The sequence below is a fragment of the Actinia tenebrosa genome, unplaced genomic scaffold (assembly GCF_029948245.1).
Source record: "Actinia tenebrosa isolate PJP-AT-01 unplaced genomic scaffold, QUT_ActTen_1.0 PGA_scaffold8__29_contigs__length_14323225, whole genome shotgun sequence".
Taxonomy (NCBI): domain Eukaryota; kingdom Metazoa; phylum Cnidaria; class Anthozoa; order Actiniaria; family Actiniidae; genus Actinia; species Actinia tenebrosa.
In genome coordinates this window covers 9,165,448-9,185,255 of record NW_028292585.1, presented here as the reverse complement: position 1 = coordinate 9,185,255, position 19,808 = coordinate 9,165,448, and the positions used below count along the sequence as shown (strand labels likewise).

Here is a 19,808-nt window from a genome sequence, read left to right as displayed (position 1 = left end):
GAATCCATGAAATCATGAAGCAAAATATTTGCTTGTAGCTAAGGAAAAAGAGGTTGTTATATAAACAATTCAACCAAGTAACAATGTTACGGAAACTTTGACATGAAAATTCAGTATCTCAAATTTGACAACCTTGTTATACTGTATCTGGTTTGTAATATCAAGCATGATTTATCAGTCTTGCCTTCAAATTGTTTTGGAAAAAGCTTGAAACTGGTATACAAATTACTTTCTTCTGTACAATACCATTATTATTTCTAAACTCCTCGTATTTTGTACCTTCCTTTGGTAATTTCTGGAATTCCATTCTTTTTTGTTTTAAATTATTCCCAAGGGCGGATCCAGGGGGAGGGTCGGGGGGGTCGCGACCCCCTATCATTCCTGAGGTCAAATGGGCTTCCTGTGGTAAAAATGCGACCGGGATTCCTTTGCCCACAACATTTTCCCCTGAGACCCCCCTTCAAAAAATCCGTGGATCCGCCCTTGATTCCGAAATTTGCTTGTAGATGAATAATATTAGATAATTCCAATATAGCGAAACAATGCAAATATTCCATCTTTGTATAGTGACTTATAAATCACTTATGATTTTCATTGTACAGACTGAACTGTCATCTTTGATAATTGTGGATGATGTTAAGATTTGTTGCTAGGTTTTGATGCTATTTCAATAAATACATTTCTTAAACAAAGAATTGATTAGATTAGAATTAGATTAGATGAGATTAGAACTACAGCTACAATTGCCCTGATTTCATTTTTTGGCCCGTACTGTAAGATGGTTTTCTCAACAAGCAATAAACACATGCAGGCATGGGGTAATAGTTCAGGGACCGGTTGTACGAAGGGTGGATGATAGCGCTATCCGACGAATGAATCCTTATTCAGTGGATAAATCGATGCTGTTATTTAATAAATTTATCTACTGTATAAGAATTTATCCGCATCGCTTTTTACGTTTTCTAAATTCGTTTAAAGCATTATTTTATCTCAAAATCAGCATTGAACAGGAATGAGAATCTACGAGTAAAAATGACTTGAAATCGAATTGAATAGCGCAGCGCAGCCGTGACGTCATAAAAACAAAGACAAAGGCGAAATTCGGACAAACAAACTTACAAGTTTACTTTCAGCAGATAATTTTCACAGCCGATCGCAGTTGATCTTAGTTTACATAGGTTATTATTGGAACTTTAAGTAAAAATAATAAAATCGGTTCGTGTAATCCTCGTAGCGGTTAAACAGAATGCAATGTTTGTCCGAATCTTTAAGCTATTTTTAGAATCAGTGCGCTGCGTAATTGAAGGTCGTGCCGTCATGCAACTTGTAAACATATTTTTCTGTTTTGGGCTTTCTGTGGTGTTTGCTATAGATGATCACCCAACATGAAACGAAGCTGCTTCAATGCGGAAATGTATGTCGAACACTGATTGTGACCACAAAACATCGGTATAAAAAGAGAGGGGTTTCAAACTGTTCCTTGAAATTTGTACAACAGATTCACAGATCACAAATTCACAGATCGACACCAATCGTACTGTTAAAGTTATGTGGAATTGAAGGTATTTTGATTTCGATGTGTCTGTACGAGTTAGATGTAAACACGAATCGAAAGTTTATTTGCATTGTTTATCTGCGAGTGTAGTAAAAAATCGAGGTTATTTTGCAGGGTTGATGATGCAGTGTTTTTAACTTAATATTAGTATTATCTCATTACCACAAAGCTAGCTAAAGCTTCAAATCTGATCTATAAAAAATAGTGTTTCAAAGAGTCATACTGTTCAAACCGAAAAGCTAGGGCTTGCGGGTCACTGTAATTAAATATTATTTTCTTGAAGTCTTAACATATGCAAACGGTACAAACATGCAATATGATAAACTTTACTTTAATTTTGATAGCAACTGTATATTTTTCGATGTCAGTCGTTCTCAACTTTTTGAATAATTTCAATCCGGCCGAAGGTTTATAAATGCAAATACATTTCAATAACAAAGTATGTATATGTTGTCCAAGTTGGTTCATTGTCAAAGCTAAAAAATATTTAGGACCCAATGTTAAAAGCAAAAACCTTTTAATCTTTATTATTTTAGCTCTAAGTTAATTTAGCCATAAGGAAATGTTACAATAAATGTTTTCTTTTTACAGATATTGCTACATCATTATGATTCAGTTAAGTCTTTTGTCCACACTCGTCTATATAGTAGTTTGCATCGTGAGCATATCTAAATCGAGTAAGTATTAATAATCTTATTTTATTATAACTCTTAATAAATATATTGCATTAAAAAATTATTTACCAATTTACCATTGCTCTTGGTGCTCGAAAGTCATACGAATATCAATCAAACGGCACAAGTGACTGTCATCCATATTTGTCACATTTCTAATACATAGGTATATAATCTATAACGGAGATTAGATAATTGATGTGGCGGTCGCAGGAATTGATGTTGTTGCACGATTTTATTTTTGTAGCAACATCGGCCTGCTCGTACTTTTGTATGTTTGCTCTTTCTTTCTGAAAGAAGAGGTCGCGCGATATATTTTGGAGGGATTGGGGGGTGGAGTGCTAGAGTCAGAGAAGCCGGGTTTCGCGACACTCTCTATCACTCTCTCGCATACTCTATCGCGGGCGCGTATGAGACCCAACGGCTGGACAACTGTGCCTAGTGAAGCACTTGCTCGAAATTTTTTTGTAATTTACGAAATGCTCCCGTGAATTATCTAATGACCCGTCACCAGTATATGCTAGGTTAATTTTTTAAAATAAGGGAATATTTCTGTTCAATTTTCTGTCACTATGAGGCAAGCTAATTTCCAGATATCTTAGGTGATGATTAAAAGTTTGTTAAAAAATTAAATTAGTGGTCATAAATTAGAAAAACATCCATGCATAACCTCAAAAAATGTTACGTAAAGCCTCCAATATCGGACTGGACGGGATTTCAAGTCTAAGCAATTGGTTCCAGGACTTCTAGATTTGTAATCTTCAGCTAATTTTTTTTGCACCAATTTTTTATGAGCTGAGCTGAAGTCCTAACTTATCTGCAGCTAGCTGCTGTAATTTAAGATCGAATGAATATGACCCAAGCTACCTTTCAAAATTCCTTTAGTTTTATTTATCTTTTTATTTTGCATACAACCGTAAGCCCTTGGCTTATTCCGTTGTATTCTTCGGTTGGTTTGTTCTCGGGGAGGGCTTATGTCCGGGGGGAGGAAGGTCCAGAGTGTGTGTGTGTGGGAGGGGGGGGGGGGGGGGGGGGCGGCTGAGGCTAAAGATATTTGCGTTTAAAAAAATCGCGGCGTTAATTTGGCAAAATTGTAAAACATGAAAACACTATATGTCAGTTTGTTCCGTGCTAATTACTTTGCAGGTCCTTTCTCATTAACAGCGTTAACGATATTTTTCCATATTTAGATATCGTTTCTCCTGGCGATGTTCGACTTATGGGATCGTCCTTTAGCAACATGGGTCGTGTGGAAATATTCCACAATAATTCGTGGGGCACAGTCTGCGACGATTATTGGGACATGAAGGAAGGGAATGTCGTTTGCAGGCAGCTGGGATATCAGGGTGCAATCGCTGTTTACTCAAGTGGTTTCTTTGGAGCAGGTTCTGGTAATATTTGGATGGATAATGTAAGGTGTACTGGTTTAGAGAGATCGTTGTCTTCATGTTCACATCCAGGATGGGGAGTGCATGACTGCAGCCACAGTGAAGATGCTGGAGTTGCTTGTCAAAATTACACCAGACATGGTAGGTAACTTAACTAGACCATCGAAAGAGTCTAGAAACTAAAGTCATCCTACAGTTAAAGCCTAAAAGCCGACTAATTCTCAAAGCAATATCATAATTGTACTGCTATAATAGCTGTAGCGTGTCGTATGATTTTGCTTTCAGCAATCAATAATATAATGCCGAGAGAAAACGATAGACTGGGGCATTGAATGAAGTACAGTACCTTAAATGATTTCTAAGTCCAAAGACATATTTCCAGGTCCTTGGACTTAGAAATCATTTCAAGGTACTGTAGCGAGTTCTTTACTGTGTTTCAAAGCGTAACATGTGACCTGAAAGTAGAAACTTGATTGGTTAATTACCTCATAAAAACGAATGAACTTTTGAAAGTTTATTCCTATCGCCGATAGGTTGCACCATCATTGCTCATGCATATTCTTGGAATCTTGGCTATACAGTCATTGAAAAGGGCGGGAAATCCCCGCTGCTGTCTTTGTCTGCTTGCTTTAGTGACCTATCTTTAGTTTGATTATACATTATCTTGTTGTCAGATCATACAGGAAGCGGTAGCTGTTCGTTTGAGTCAGGACCAAGTCTCTGTGGATATCAAAATGTTAATGGTGATGACTTCGACTGGACATTGATTAGTGGTAGTACTCTTTCAACCAACACCGGGCCGCAACATGATCATACTACAGGATATGGTAAGTCTTGATTCGTTTGGACCTCCAAAGCAAAAAAAAAAAAAAAAAAAATGGTTTCCATGTCGACAGACTGGTTGCAAAGTTCTAACTAAATCTGCGTGTGCTGTAGCAAAAAAAAGGCCACATTCTAAGCGGTATTTTACGTTATAAAAGCATACGCTTAGGGTAACAGGTAACAGTATTTACTAATACATATATAAATATGTAATTGCTAGAGTAAAGTTTGGCCGGGGATGGCGTCGAGAGATTGGCGCCAAAATGTCCGCCAAGTTCACAGGAAACCCATCAGTAGTCACAGAGAGGTCCACAGTGTCACAATGCAACAAAATAGACAGGGGCGTAGCGAGGACCTAGGAGCTGGGGGGGCACTGATCCAAAATAAGAAAAAAATTCAAATTCCCAAGTGCAGATTCCAGGCTCTGACCGGGTTCGCAGTGCACAGGTAGCCCGTCCGGATAACTTCGTATAAATTCGCACTTTTGTAGGTTGTAATAATTTATTTTCCTCTTTCGTTTCGGTTTAATATGTTTTTTTTGTTGTTATTCTTTTTTCAAACTTTTTTTTCCCAAAAATTTTGGGGGGGCACGTGCCCCCCCGTGCCCCCCCTCGCTACGCTACTGAATATAGAATTAATAGAAAACAACATTATCTTGTCAAAATCTATAGTTAAATAAAAGCCTGAATTCATGGTCCCGCCTTCCCACATATGCATGCATTTCATATGCTATAAATATTCCTGGTGTGTAGGTCATTATATTTACATCGAAAGCTCCTATCCGCGGAGATTTGGCGATAAGGCAAGAATCATAAGCCCTCAAATCACAGGCGGGAAGTGTCTCCAGTTCTTTTACCACATGAAAGGCTCGAACATCGGAGAATTGAACGTGTACTTAAAATACGGTAACAATCAAACCATGATCTGGCAAAAGAGCCGTGAGCAGGGTCTTATCTGGATATTGGCTAGGATACCCATATACGGCTTATCAACTTTCAAGGTACGTTAAAAACCTCTTGATTCTCGCCGAAACCTAAGGCTTAAATTTCAGTTCGATCTGTGAGCTAGATGGGCCCAGGGTTTGCCACCATTTGGAGCTAGCCTGCTTTTTATTTTTCCATAGTAAAGCACCTCTTTTGTTAGGTTAGGTTTAGCTTGATCCGGTTTGGAAGAAAAATCCTTTGTGCTTTTAATCCTATTTTTTAAGCCAATCATGAATGTCAAAATTTGATTGATGACTTTGGCTGGGGGTTAACGTACTGAATTAGTTTGCGTGGAATGAAAAGGTTTTGGCCGATCAAAAAGTCTAGCCTGTACTAAATGACCAATCTTAAGTTTAGCATCCTAAGCTTTTTTTTTCTTTGTAGGTTATGTTTGAAGGAGTAGTTGGTTCAAGTTATCAAGGAGATATTGCTTTAGATGACATCGAGATTCTTAATAAAACTTGTCTTCCTGCAAACTCTGGTAACTGCACATTTGATGATGGACACATTTGTGGATATACAAATGACAACGATGATGATTTCGACTGGACAGTTAATAGCGGCAGTACCCCAACGTATAACACTGGACCCCAGCATGATCATACTTCTGGGAATGGTATGTACAGTATTATTGTACCTAATAACCGACTTTTGTTTTTCTCGACATATCTCTATCCGCCAACTCCCAGCCCACCAGCCCACCAGCCCACCAGCCCACCAGCCCACCAGCCCACCAGCCCACCAGCCCACCAGCCCACCAGCCCACCAGCCCACCAGCCCACCAGCCCACCAGCCCACCAGCCCACCAGAAAGAAATAAGTGAAAACAAATGAAACAAGTGAAATGTGATATATTTTTGTATTTTTTCAGGTAATTATATTTACATCAGGACATCCTGGCCAAGAGTACCAGGAGAGATTGCTCGACTTGTCAGTCCTGAAATATTTGGTGCCAAGTGCGTACAGTTTTATTACCATATGAAAGGTTCAGGAATCGGAGAACTCAACGTGTATGTTGACAATGGCATATCCAAGCTAATATTGTGGCAACTGATTGGAGAGCAATCATCGACCTGGAACAAGGGTATGGTGCCAATCAAAGGCTTGATGGCTTTTAAGGTTGGTAGCTAGAAAAATATATTATTATGCTATTTTTTCTATTATTGCCCCAAATATTGAATCAATCGTTTCGTGTGAAATTTATAGAAACAGACCTCTTTAGCTCTCCATGTTATCTTAGGCGTAATGGCATGTCCATTTCAGATCACGTATCATTCCCAAAAGTATCATTTCTTTGTTCAACGGTTGCGCATGAGGAGACACATGAATACAACTCAAATAAAGAATCTTATTCTTAAGAAAATGGCACGAGGTCTGAAATGGAAATAAATCAAGACACCCAAACTAAAGAGGTCTATTTGATCTTTGAGATCGGTGAACCGTGCCGATTTAGATCAGCCATGTGGTTGTTTCAATGCTCGATGACATTGAGAATTTGAGGGTTAAATAAAATGTCAGATAACTTGTTTTTAGGTGATTTTTGAAGGAGTCAGTGGTTCAGATTACAGAGGAAATATCGCCCTTGATGACATCGCAGTTCTTAATCAAACTTGTGACTTAACTCCATCAAACGCAAAAGCGACACCAATAAACATAACGAGCAACAGTAAGATGTATCACGTTACCTCCCTAATAATCTATCTTCAACCTTTCAATTAGTTCATCATAATTTGTTGACTTAAATCACGCGATAGAAAAAATGAAATTCATTATTATGAACGTGGTTAACCTGTGTATAGACCGTTTTCGCAAGGTTGCGTGCGCATCCAACTTGACGGGCCACAAAACTGAAAAACCCAAATTCAGTAAAATCGAGAAGCCAGTTTTATATTTAAAGAGGAGAATAATCAATTGTGTGAATTGTTATCTAAAAATTTTTTCATAGCAATGCATCATAATACTCGTGTTCTTGTATCCTGGCCCGTTAAGTTTCTTTAATCTGGATGCGCACGCAACCTTGAGAAAACAGTCTATTGAGCCTGTGGTCAAAGCAGTAGCATGCATCGGATTCTCTAAAATCCCTAGAGGTGGGTGAATTTTTGGTTACAATCGGCTTTGTGCTTCGAAATTACGCAATAGCTTTTGCACTCTTTTCACTGTCATGCCAACATCTGATTTACATTTTATAAAACAATAGATGACGTCACAGGGTGCCACCTTTATTTAAAATAAGCGCTCCACATAACAATATTAAATATTCCCATGTTGTCTTTTGTTTCAGCTGTCCGTTTGAAGGGAGGTAATATTACTTCAGCAGGACGAATCGAGGTCTTTCACGATGGGCGATGGGGAACAGTGTGTGGCTCGAATTTTCCTCTTCTATCAGCAAGAGTCGTTTGTAGGCAGCTTGGTTTCCTAGACGTAGAAATCCTGGTTCAATGCTGCTCGATCTTTCCCGCTGGAAATGGAAGAATTTTGTTAGAGGATGTCCGTTGTCGTGGAGATGAGCCTTCAATTTCAATGTGTTCGCACAAGGGATGGGGGGTTACTAGCTGCCGTCACCGTCGAGATATTGGTGTAATTTGCAAGACTAATAATACTCTCAGAAACGGTATGTGCTGTCAAAATTTCAAATAGGTATTCCATTAAAGATATAAAGGAATCAAATTGCATAGCCTTGCAGAAATGCTCATTTTATCTTAGCGTGTTTCATGAAATGCTTCTTAAAGATGAGAGCGCGCGCAAATCGACGCGAGATAAACCTCTTTTCTTTCTATGTCTGATAGGTTTTTTAATAAAAGAATAAATATCAATAATGGTAGTTTAAAGCTGTTTGTAATTTTATCTGTATATTAGTAAAACTTTTTGATTTTTATGATACACGCTGGATAGTTAGTAATTTTCTTTACAGGTGTCTCTCATAGTTCGCTATTACGCTTCTTAGGCTATAGTTTCATAGTCCTCTCTATCTTTTCGTCTTACTGACCACATAAGATCTTCTAGATATCTATCCAGTTCCTGTGGGTTCTTGGACTTGTTTTTCGTTTGTTTGGAATTATTTTTCATTGAGCTTTAAATGCTTTTTAGTAATTTTACGTCTATTTTATTTTTCTCCTTCGTACTTTGTAGGCTCTAGTTAATTCTTTGCTTTGATATCGAGGCTTACGAATCTATTTACTTCCATTTTTCTGGACTGTTGATCAAGTCAGTTCTGGACTTTATTTTCAAAACAACATCAGTCTCATTCAATGGCCGAAGCGAAACGCTAAAAAAAGAGTCCGGAAAATTATTTCATGTAGTGAAAAATCATGGTTCGCTCTTTTCGTTGGACGAACGATTTTTCTTACACGTGAAAAGTGTCGTTCGCGGTTTCCGATTGGCTAAGACTCATTTGCGTACGAAAATGTAAGATATGGCTTTCCAGTGAGTATGTCTTAGTAGTATGTATAGAATAATGATAGTTACATATACTACATTTTACTCTTTTTATTTTTTTTACAGTTCGTTTGAATGGTTCGTCCAATGACTTCGAGGGTCGAGTGGAAGTACAGATAGGTGGCATATGGGGAACAGTTAGTGATCTTGGTTGGGACATCTACGATGCTAATGTTGTCTGTAGACAAATAGGCTTAGCAGGTGCTACGGGAGTTTATAACGGTGCTCATTACGGCCGTGGATCGGGACCCGTGTGGTTATCAAATACTGCCTGTAATGGAGATGAAACTGCGTTATGGAAATGTAACCTAACGCTTAATACAAACCCTCATGCTTATGCGCCGTGGAATCCTCACAGAAGAGATGCTGGTGCTGTATGCTACGGTTGGTATCTGTATTGAGTTTACTTTTCCAAAATATCCACTCATAAAAACTTGGACTGTCACCATCTTAATTTCCCACCAAAATTACTATTCCTATCCGACCATATTAAACATATTTTCGTCATCATATTAACATTACTTTGTCATCAAAAGCAGCTTCGCACCATTTACATTCATTCTCGTCGCCACAAATATCTACATTACAACTGCATCATTAACATCCGCATCCGCATCCGCATCCGCATCCGCATCCGCATCCGCATCCGCATCCGCATCCGCATCCGCATCCGCATCCGCATCCGCATCCGCATCCGCATCCGCATCCGCATCCGCATCCGCACCGCCACCGCCACCGCCACCGCCACCGCCACCGCCACCGCCACCGCCACCGCCACCGCCACCGCCACCGCCACCGCCACCGCCACCGCCACCGCCACCGCCACCGCCACCGCCACCGACACCGACACCGACACCGACATCGACATCGACATCGACACCAACACCAACGGTTATTTTTGTTAAAGGGGCTTGGAAGAAAATTGCTCCAAAATTAAAACTCTTTCATTCGAGCTGGAACTTTGCTCTAATAATCTTTGATGCATTAATAATCACCCATAGCTGAAATATCTTTCTGAAATTCGAAATGAAAGGACCAAACTTTTACGATTAATTTTCGTCAGCCAATGATTTGTTGACTTATTAAAGTGCCCCTTTAATATGAAGAATATTACGGAATATCATTCCATGTCTAAGGTAAGTCCTGGCTAGAGATAAGCCGCTAATTCCCACTAATAATGCTGCAACTTCCTAACAGATCTCCGCTTAACCAATGGAAGACAGCCGGGTGAAGGTATTGTACAAATCAAGTACCTTGGTACTTGGGGTACAATATGCAACGATGGCTGGGATATTAACGATGCCAAAGTGGTTTGCAGACAGATGAGATACTCGAGAGCTGTATCGTTGAGATTAGGATATTCTGTTACTCCATCGGCTGGTATAAATCCTCTTGTAACAAGATTAAAGTGTAAAGGGGATGAGCCATCTATTGGTTTGTGTGGTTTTCAACACCTTTCGTCTGTAGCTCATACGTGTACACATTTAACAGATGCTCAAGTGATTTGCGCTGGCCAAGGTGAGTGAAAAGTACGAATAAATAATCTTCATTCCTTATATATCAAAACGATAAAGTGGAGGCAGCATTTGGTGATGTGGACAAAGCTTTTGGGCACAATCCTAGTTTCAGTATTAATGTTTTATATTCTTACTTTCCTCATTTAAACTCTTATCTTTCTTAAATTTGTGTCGTTATCTACTTGTGTTGAGTTATCATGTTTTCAAATATCAATAGTCTTGTATAATTTTCAGTTCCAACGATTGTACCAAGGACTGTCAAATCCCACAGACCAACAGCAGGTAAGGAAGAGAAAAACTGAGCTTAACAGATATATCAAATTGTTTGATATTAAGACAAGTCAAAAAAACCTTTTGATAGAATGAAGCTAAACACTGAGTAGTGAACAATAAAGTTTAGGCAGTATTTAATGAGGCGGAAAAAGCCCGGAAAAAGGTATTATTAGATATAAACCCTAGTTTATGAATCTTCGAATGTCTCCCGCCCATCAAAATTCCATTTTGTATGATTCTTCATGACACGTATTTCTTACAGTACCAAGTAAAAGACCTACGACACCAAAACCTGGCCCCAATGACGTTCGACTTGTTGGGTCTACTGACAAATGGCAAGGACGAATAGAGATATTTCACAATGGAGTCTGGGGCACAATCTGTGATGATCAAAACGAAAAACATATTGGGACAGTTGTTTGTCATCAGTTAGGATATTCTGATGCTATCGTCATGTATACGAATTCTGCTTTTGGGAAAAGCAATAGTACCATTTGGCTTCATGATGTTCGGTGCCTGGGGAACGAGTCCAGGCTAACGAGTTGTCAGCATAGTCCGTGGGGTGAACGTGATTATTACTGTGACCGGTACGACGCAGATCTAGGGGTTGCCTGTGTTCATTCTAGTACACGTGAGTTATCAATTGGACCCTTCTCAAAATTATCTTGGATGCGAGGATAACATAGGAATACAAAAAAAAATGCCACAAATTCCATCCAAATTAGCCTTGCATCCACGATAATTTTGAAATTTGTACATTCATCAATTTTTATGTTGCTGGTCTTTTTAAAACAAACATGCCCTTTCTGAGTTCGATAGAAGTGGATGCATTCTGTCTTTTTTGTGCAAACGGCACCATACATACGGGCATGATCATAATTTCCCATGCATCCTCTCTCATAGAAAAGTTCTATGCAAACAGTCCGACTATTCTGATCGTAATAATTAATATGAAATGAGAAATTTTGCTTCCATGTCTAGATGTTGCCTCTCCTGGAAGTTGCCCTTTTGATGCGAATCTTTGTGGATATACTAACGCTGATGATGATGACTTTGACTGGACGAGACACCAGGACAGCACACCATCTTTCAGTACTGGTCCTGCCCATGATCATACTACAGGAGTGGGTGAGCTAAATTTTGAGGACTGTTATTTCCTATATTAATATGCATTTAAAGTTCTAATCAGGTTTTATTTTGTTGAGTCAGATAATAATTATACTGCTATTTTAGGTCAATATATCTACATCGAAACCTCTTCTCCAAGAGTTCAAGGTGAAGCAGCGCGCATCGAAAGTCCAACGATCACAGGTGCCAGTTGTATAAAGTTTTACTATCATATGAAGGGTGAAACTACTGGTGAACTGAATGTGTACTTGGATAATGGCTCAGAGAAGAAAATGGTTTGGCAACAAATAGGAGAGATCTCTAAAATCTGGAACCTCGCTGCCATACCAATCAATGGCTTGAAATCATTTAAGGTTAGTGAAGGGCCTCTTCGCACTAGAACCAAAAACATGGATTGTCTTTTGTAAAACCTTTTTATCCTCGAATTTTTTGTTTTGCTCATTGCGTGTGCACTTGATACATTTTAAATATTTCTATGACCACACACGTCAATCAAATCAATTAATTAAAAAAAAACATTGCGCTTGACAAAACATTTTAGGCCTCCAAAGCAACTCGGTGATACTTTTGAAGTTTGTAGGCTGAATTGACGCAAAATTTGGTGGGCAAAAAGTTGTGTTTGCACTACAAACGTTATAGCGATGACAGATGTTTTTTTGCAAAATAAACAGAATTTCACATAGGGCGACCAAGGCTATGTAATAATCCTTGAATTATTGCATAAATAACTGATAATGAAATATAGATTTTAGCTTAAGGAGGCCCATAAAAACCCTTGAAGAATAACATTATCACATGCTCTTTAGTCGTAGCCTTAATAAGGACTTGTTTACGATTTTGTTTTATGTTTAAAATGGCTCATAAATGTTAGCTGAAAAACAGTCTATATATAGCAACTAGATGTGAGGGGATGTGAGGTCCGGAATCGATCGTTGGAGAAAACCCTTGGTACGATTATTGCAACTTATTGTGTGTTGAGTTTTTGCCCTGCTGCAACCAAATTAAGTCCACTAAATTTCTGACTTTTATATATTGGAATAAATGTATAACATTACTGTGTTTTTGCTTAGGTTATATTTGAAGGAGTAGCGGGTACAAGTTACTACGGAGACATCGCTATCGATGATATCCAGACTCTTAAAACAGCATGCCAACTAGTTCCTGCCAATGCAAAACCTAAACCAGTAAATCCAAAGAATAATTCTCACTGTAAGGATATAATTAAAGACGATAACATAATAATGCGGTGGCCGGCAAGCAATAGACCATTTTCGAGTTCCAAATTATCGCTGTATTTCTTGATTACAGACTCATTTGATTAGGCTTAGCCTCGATTTTGTGAAGAATATTCACGTGTTCTAGTCAAGGTCCGTCAAGTTCCAAAGTGTTCGTATTGTTGAAGTTGTGCATTCTTTACTTTACCGTTGGTATTTGTGAATATTTAGACACTGATTCGAGGCTAAGTGCCTGAGCAAATGAATCTGTAATCAAGAAACACAGCGGTAATTTGGAACTCGAAAATGGTCTATTTCTAAGGACGTTCGCGTGCATTGTTTTGTGCACATTTGTTCTGCGCATATAACGTGACGGCGTGACCTCTATTTCTCAAGATCATGGTCCAGACCTGGACTGATTTAGGGTCATTGTATCTAAAAAAACGTTAGGAGTATCCTTTTTACCTCAGTGTTGTTTGAATATCAGTTATTTCCAAGGCCTTGTTTTAATGCGGAGTTTATAGACAACCACGGTTCACTTTCACTTTTCATCATTGTAACCTTGGCTTCCGATAACCTTATAACTATTAAAATGGAGTCTCTGTGAAAAAGGCGGTAAAATGGCTACCGTCGGCCGGCTTCTGTTGTCTTGAAACACACGAATACGTAGCGTCATTTAATGTGGTTAATTAAATGGAGTTTAGGCAAAGATAAACCCGATATGAGTGGCAGCGAGTTATCTAGAATAGGTCACTGCATTATAGCGTCATTAACCTCTACTACTGAGACTCCCTTGCACGCTTTCTTTTGTTCAGTTAATTAGCACCAATTGTCTTACTATTCTCATGAGGAAATACGAAGAAAATTCGCGAAGCACTTTGGTAGTGGTAGTAAAATGACGCCATCATGCAAACGGCCTATTGCCGCCTTTTCCTTTTCGTTGTCTGCCTGCTGGTCACCTATGTACGCAGAACGCACCCCATCACACTGTTCTGTTGATGACGCTAGCATTATCTTTGGTCATCAGCAGGTCCGAGCTAATTGATCGCGCTAACGATCAACGCTATTGATTGCTAATGGGTCAACTCGATCACACGCTAACCATAATTATCCATATCGATAATTGCTATCGCTAGCTTCTACCAACCGCACGCTAAACGCTATAGTTGTATTTTCCCGCCCTCTCTTCCCTATGGTAGGTATATATTGGTAAGTATCCCCCTGACAAGACCGTCAGTATAACAGGTGCACGGTAGGATTGCGAGATGTTTGCCATAGTTACCGTGACTTTGTTTCAGGCACCTATCATCCCACCGAACAAGTACCTGACGCAAAGCTCATCTAGTGGCGATAATGTATTCGCATAAATATGATCATTTTTGTGCGTCGCGGTATATATAGTAATTTCAACTTTACATACCTTAATTTAATTTCTTGATTGTCGCTTTTCTCAAGCTATTCGTCTTGTGGGGCGTAATGGAAGTGTACTTTCTGCTGGACGGATCGAAGTATTTTACAAGAGCAAATGGGGTACGATCTGCGGAAATAAATTCCCCATTTCTTCTGGAAGAGTGGCGTGTAGACAGCTTGGGTTCTTAGATGTTGAAATGGTACTGCCATGCTGCACGATGTTTGACCCTGGCAGGGGTAGAATCTGGTTGGACAATCTTAACTGCGAGGGTAGGGAACCGGATATTACCAAGTGTGCCCACAAAGGATGGGGAATTACACACTGTGTTCACAGTTCAGATGTTGGCCTTATTTGCCGAACTAAAGATACCCTCAGAGAAGGTATATGTTCTCCAAATTCCTTTGGCCCTCAACTATTTCATGTATTCTTCTTAACTTTACAAGGCCAGGAAATTAATTATAACTCTTATTTATCTTGCAACAAAGGTACAATTTTTAGTTGTCATAGAATTCAAAATTACAGCCCTGGTGAATTTTTTGAAAACATCTTTCCTTCTGGACAAATAATTGTTGCCTTATTCTTAAATGTGGCCTATTTATTTATATTTTTGGATTTTTCTTGTACTTCAAAATGATTCACTGAAATGATGTTTTTCAACTATTCACAGTGCGTCTCGTTGGCTCTTCCAATGACTACGAAGGTCGCGTAGAGGTTAAAATCGCTGGCGTATGGGGTACTATTAGTGATCTCGGATGGGACATATTTGATGCTAATGTCTTCTGTAGGCAACTTGGCTGGGCTGGAGCTTCTGGAGTTTATAATAGAGGTCATTATGGGCTTGGAAAAGGTCCCATATGGATATCTAGAGTCTCTTGTCGTGGCAACGAGAGTGCCTTATGGAAATGTAACCTAACGCAACATCAGATTCAAAAATCACAATCCAGGCAGTGGTATCAGAATCCTCATGAAAGAGATGCTGGTGCAGAATGCTTCGGTAGGCGTGACTTTTCCTTAGTAAATCCTATTATGTACTGATACTAAGTTATCCTGTTTGCGTTACTTATGCATTCTAACTCCTACCAAGTTTTTGCAATGAAAGTAATAACGTTACATGCATGTAGGGTGTTTATGGAGGGAGCAAAGCTTTTAAGTAATATTTTTCCCAGCGTCGTAAATTACGCACATCCTTTGGTATTTATTTGTTTTTTTTGGTCTGAATTGGTGTATTTCTAAAACATCTATCCACAGATCTACGATTAGTTGGGTCAAAATCCAAAAGTGAAGGCATAATAGAAATCAAGTACCTTGGTACCTGGGGTACAATATGTAACGATGGCTGGAACATGAACGATGCCAAAGTGGTCTGCAGACAAATGGGATATTCAAAAGCTGGTTCTATAAAGTTGACAAGCATTGTGGTTCCTAATAATATTTCAAATCCTTTATTAAAAGGATTTCAGTGCAAAGGCGACGAACCATCTTTGGGAATTTGTAGCTTTAATATAATAATGCCTTACTCAAAAAGCTGTTCTCGTTCTTCTTACGCTCGAGTGGCGTGCACACATCCAAGTAAGATAGCTGTGGTTGCTTTAAAAGTTATGTAAATGTTATATAAATATATTTGCTTTAATATCCACGAAATGATAATTGTGCAATGCAGAAGAGCGCTTGCGCATACGCACGAAGGGAAAAACGACACGAAAAGGAAAAAACGATTTAATCAGTGGATGAATGGATTATTCATGATTCAACAAAATTCCGAAACATAAGCGCACAAAGAAAAAAAAAGTCCATGTTTTTGCAAGGAAAGCGCTTAACTAATAGCCAGTGGCTAACAAACCTGTGGCCCTCGTACCATGATCAAAGAGGAAAACCGGAGAAACCAGAGACAACCCTTAAAGCGCAGTAAAATACCAACAAGCAACTCTAAAAAAGTACAATAATTCATTTTCTTTTTTCGTGGCTTCTAAAAGTCAACCATTGTTACTTTACAGTTTCCAAGAAGTGCAATGCCAGATGTCATAGCTGCCAAAAGACTGTTAAGTATGGAGGTATATGTGTATGTTCTTTAGAACACACTGACGTCATATGGTGTGATGCTTTCCTTGGTAAGAAAAACACCTTAAGCCGCATTTATACGAGCACGTTTTCCTTCACAAGAGTCTTTGATCGTCTAGGTGGATCAACAAATTTTCCTTGAAATTTTTTTCCTTGACAATTTTAAATAACAAGTATTCTTTGCTCGTGTAGACTATGAACAAGTTTTCCTTGCGCGTGTAAGTGTGCCATAATATATTTTGTACAGCAGAATACCGAGAAACTCGATCCAAATTCCCCTTAAGTCAAAAAATAATTGCCTGCTAATCAGACTAAAATAAAGGGTGAGAATGATTGAATGTGGACTAGTATTTCTCACTATTTTTTTTTCATATTTCTATTTTTGTATGTATCAAATTTTGTGTTCCACAAAAATAGGTCGTTTAGTCGTTCCTCTTCGCCGCCATTTTGGAATATCCGCAAAAGTACTCGGAACGAAACTCATACATATTCATTTGCAAGTTTACCTTGTTCTTCGTCTACGAGAGCAAGTTAGGAGTCAATTGTAAGTTAGTTGCCTCGACAAGTTTTCCTTGACTTGATAAAGAAAAAACTTTTTCTCATCTACACGACCAAATAAACCTTGCTCGTGTCAATGCAGTTTTTGTTTTCCTTCTGTGTTTAATGGAAAAATTAGATTCTATTAATCAGGTTTATTCACTCGCATATTACAAACATTGTCTTTTTCTCATTTTTTAAAATAAGTGAATTAAGTTGATTGTGTTTATCTCCAGCCGGTTGGCTCAGTTGGTTTAGCATCGGGAGGTCGTGGTTCGAATCCGGGCAGGACCAAAAGTCAGGGTCTTAAGATAACTGAGGAAAAAAAGTGCTGCCTTTGTAATTGCATCTATAAATGGCTAGTCTTTCAAATTGCTCGGATAACCACTTTAAATGGTGCTCCCGTATCTCCGTACTTCAACATTACTAACCTGTAAAAGGGCACTATATAAATCATTTTTTTTAAATTTACACCATTTCCGCCATGATGTCACAAAAATATAATTATCTAGCTCAGTATTAATAATTATATCTTTTGATTTTTCACAGGACGTAATGTAATTGACGTTCAGGTGTTAAACCGGTCTTTGAGCCAGGTATGAAGTTTAGCGGCAAATATCATTTTAACCAAGAAAAAATTATTCTAATCAAAGAGGATTGCTTTTTTATCGTCATATGGAAAAGCGAATCCAAGATCATTCAAAGAGCTTGACACCCCAATTGCGCTGCTGCTGTCAAGACGTCAATATGACATTTCCAGACCTCGCGCTTGAGGTAGATAGTATTGAATAGACCTTTTCGGCTTGGGATAATGTTTTCCCATCTCAATCAGACCGTGTCATTCCCTTGAGAATAAGATTCTTTGTTTGAGCTGTATCCATATTCATGTGTCTTCTCATGTGCAACCGAGCGCAAACCTTAAACAAAGAAATGATACTCTAGGGAATGACATGTGGTCTGAAATGGGAAAACAGTACGTCAGGGCCGAAGAGGTCTATTGGTGTCGTCATCGTCATTACCTTGTGTGGTCAGCGCTTATACGATACCGATGATTTATGCTTCATTTTTGTTTGTGTCTCAATATTTTTTGCTTTCTTAGTGGAATGCTGGCGAATTCAAAAAGTCTTTGGCTAATCAGCTGAATATCTACTGTCAAAATCAAACGTGTGCATCTCACAGGTGCTTAATTGTTTTTTTAATGATTTTATTGTTTATAATTTGATAATTATTGATATGAGTTCTTAATTGTTAATGTTTTCATATTGTTGTCTTTGCTTACTTTTAGAAACTAGGACATTAATTATATGGAATTTCAATGGGTGGGGGTCAGACATTGAATTACATGTAATGTAAGATGAATGGACTACTTCAACGAATCGGCGGCCATCTTGGATCACAAGGCATTATGGGGCATCCAAATAAAGATTTGTTACAGTAATGACGTCGATTGATATTAACAACTCGCCACAAAAAAATTACAGCAAATATGAATGAACACGGCACAACGATACCTTTACCAATAAAAGAAAGACAAACACACAAAATTCTATATATTTTTCATCATCTTTGTTTTGGTTGTCGCCTGGTAAGATGGTCGCCGTATCGTCGAATTAGTCCAATCAATGAAATAATAAAAAAAAGAACGAAAAGAGACTTTCTGACCCTTGATGAGCCATTTAAAGATTTTAGTTTTCTTTGTCTCAGTGTCATCGATGTTGTTTTCGAATACGCTTTAAATAAGCTAATAATAAAGTTGAAAACGCCAAGAGACTGACGTACGTCGAAATGTGCAGTATCATTTGGCTTGCAAAATGTCCTTTAAAAACTTTACTTTAAATGATCTGATATCCACGACGGATACTGGTCTAAATATTGTAAACCCAAATGCCATTTTGTTATCTTTTTGTCAAATACTAAGACACAATTTCTTTCTTCTAGTAAATTTGATGTCGAGGACATCATAATAGTGGATAACTACCCAAAAGCATCCAAGGGACAAAGCTTTATACTGCAATTCATAGTACTAGACGAGGATTCTCAGAGTCCAATCTCCAAAGGAATCATCTACAGTATGTTCAAACATGACCATACTTTAGCTGGTTATAACATTAACCTTGCTTATAATCATGACAAGCCACTTGCCCATGCTAGAAAAGGAACGTCAAGCAAGAATTTGAAATTAGCTATTTCGATAGCTATGGTTGTTGTCATCGCTGGCATCGCTTTGACCATATTTCTCGTCTTCAGGTAAATAGATAAAAACTCATTTGTTAGGTTGTTTTTCTTCTATATTCTTCCTAGAGCCTTCCTAACTCCTTACCATTCTAATTCCATCCTTCCGCCCTCCTTTCACTTCTTCCTTCCTTGCTTCCTTTCTTCCTTTCTTCCTTTCTTCCTTTCTTCCTTTCTTCCTTGCTTCCTTGCTTCCTTGCTTCCTTGCTTGCTTCCTTGCTTCCTTGCTTGCTTCCACCCATCCACCCACCCTTACTTTCTTAGTTAGGTCGTTTGTTCCTTCCTAATTGATCCATTTCATTCGTCTTTTTATTTTTTGATAAAAACCAGGAAGAAGAACAAAGAGCTGAGATCAGTCGTGCGCTACCGTGCCCCAAACTCAAATGGTGGCAGCCATGATTATGCAGTTTACGGTGACGGTAATGTGGACGATGATCAGCTGCTGGATTTGGATAACGATGAAGCACCCATTTTGCCATCGTCTTAGAACAAACATTATCACTGCCACAAATTTAAAAAATATGCAAGCTTTTTAAGAAGAGATTCTAAGAGGGACCGTTTTTTTCTTTATCATAGGGATAG

General features: G+C 38.5%; 1 protein-coding gene across 1 annotated transcript; it reads left to right on the top strand.

The window, feature by feature from the left end:
• The first annotated feature begins 1,376 nt into the window (after window positions 1–1,376).
• LOC116292707 (scavenger receptor cysteine-rich type 1 protein M130) lies at window positions 1,377–19,767 on the top strand. The gene is made up of 24 exons (XM_089040854.1): window positions 1,377–1,562; window positions 2,147–2,232; window positions 3,420–3,758; window positions 4,292–4,444; window positions 5,192–5,439; window positions 5,807–6,038; window positions 6,293–6,540; window positions 6,955–7,087; window positions 7,703–8,032; window positions 8,923–9,240; window positions 10,054–10,374; window positions 10,608–10,655; window positions 10,909–11,277; window positions 11,628–11,774; window positions 11,880–12,127; window positions 12,845–12,983; window positions 14,444–14,779; window positions 15,067–15,393; window positions 15,648–15,968; window positions 16,394–16,507; window positions 17,544–17,590; window positions 18,094–18,173; window positions 18,933–19,241; window positions 19,557–19,767. Exons 2-24 carry the CDS (start codon window positions 2,163–2,165, stop codon window positions 19,711–19,713), a joined length of 5,034 nt encoding a protein of 1,677 aa, XP_088896980.1. The 5' UTR covers window positions 1,377–1,562; window positions 2,147–2,162; the 3' UTR covers window positions 19,714–19,767.
• The last annotated feature ends 41 nt before the right edge of the window (window positions 19,768–19,808 follow it).

What these genes read in the sequence shown, in the direction of transcription:
- LOC116292707 (XM_089040854.1), top strand. Translation starts at nt 2,163, where the DNA reads ATGATTCAGTTAAGTCTTTTGTCCACACTCGTCTATATAGTAGTTTGC. An exon ending in AATAAACATAACGAGCAACA is followed by an intron (nt 7,088 to 7,702) that starts GTAAGATGTATC and finishes CTTTTGTTTCAG; the next exon opens with CTGTCCGTTTGAAGGGAGGT. An exon ending in ACCATATTTCTCGTCTTCAG is followed by an intron (nt 19,242 to 19,556) that starts GTAAATAGATAA and finishes GATAAAAACCAG; the next exon opens with GAAGAAGAACAAAGAGCTGA.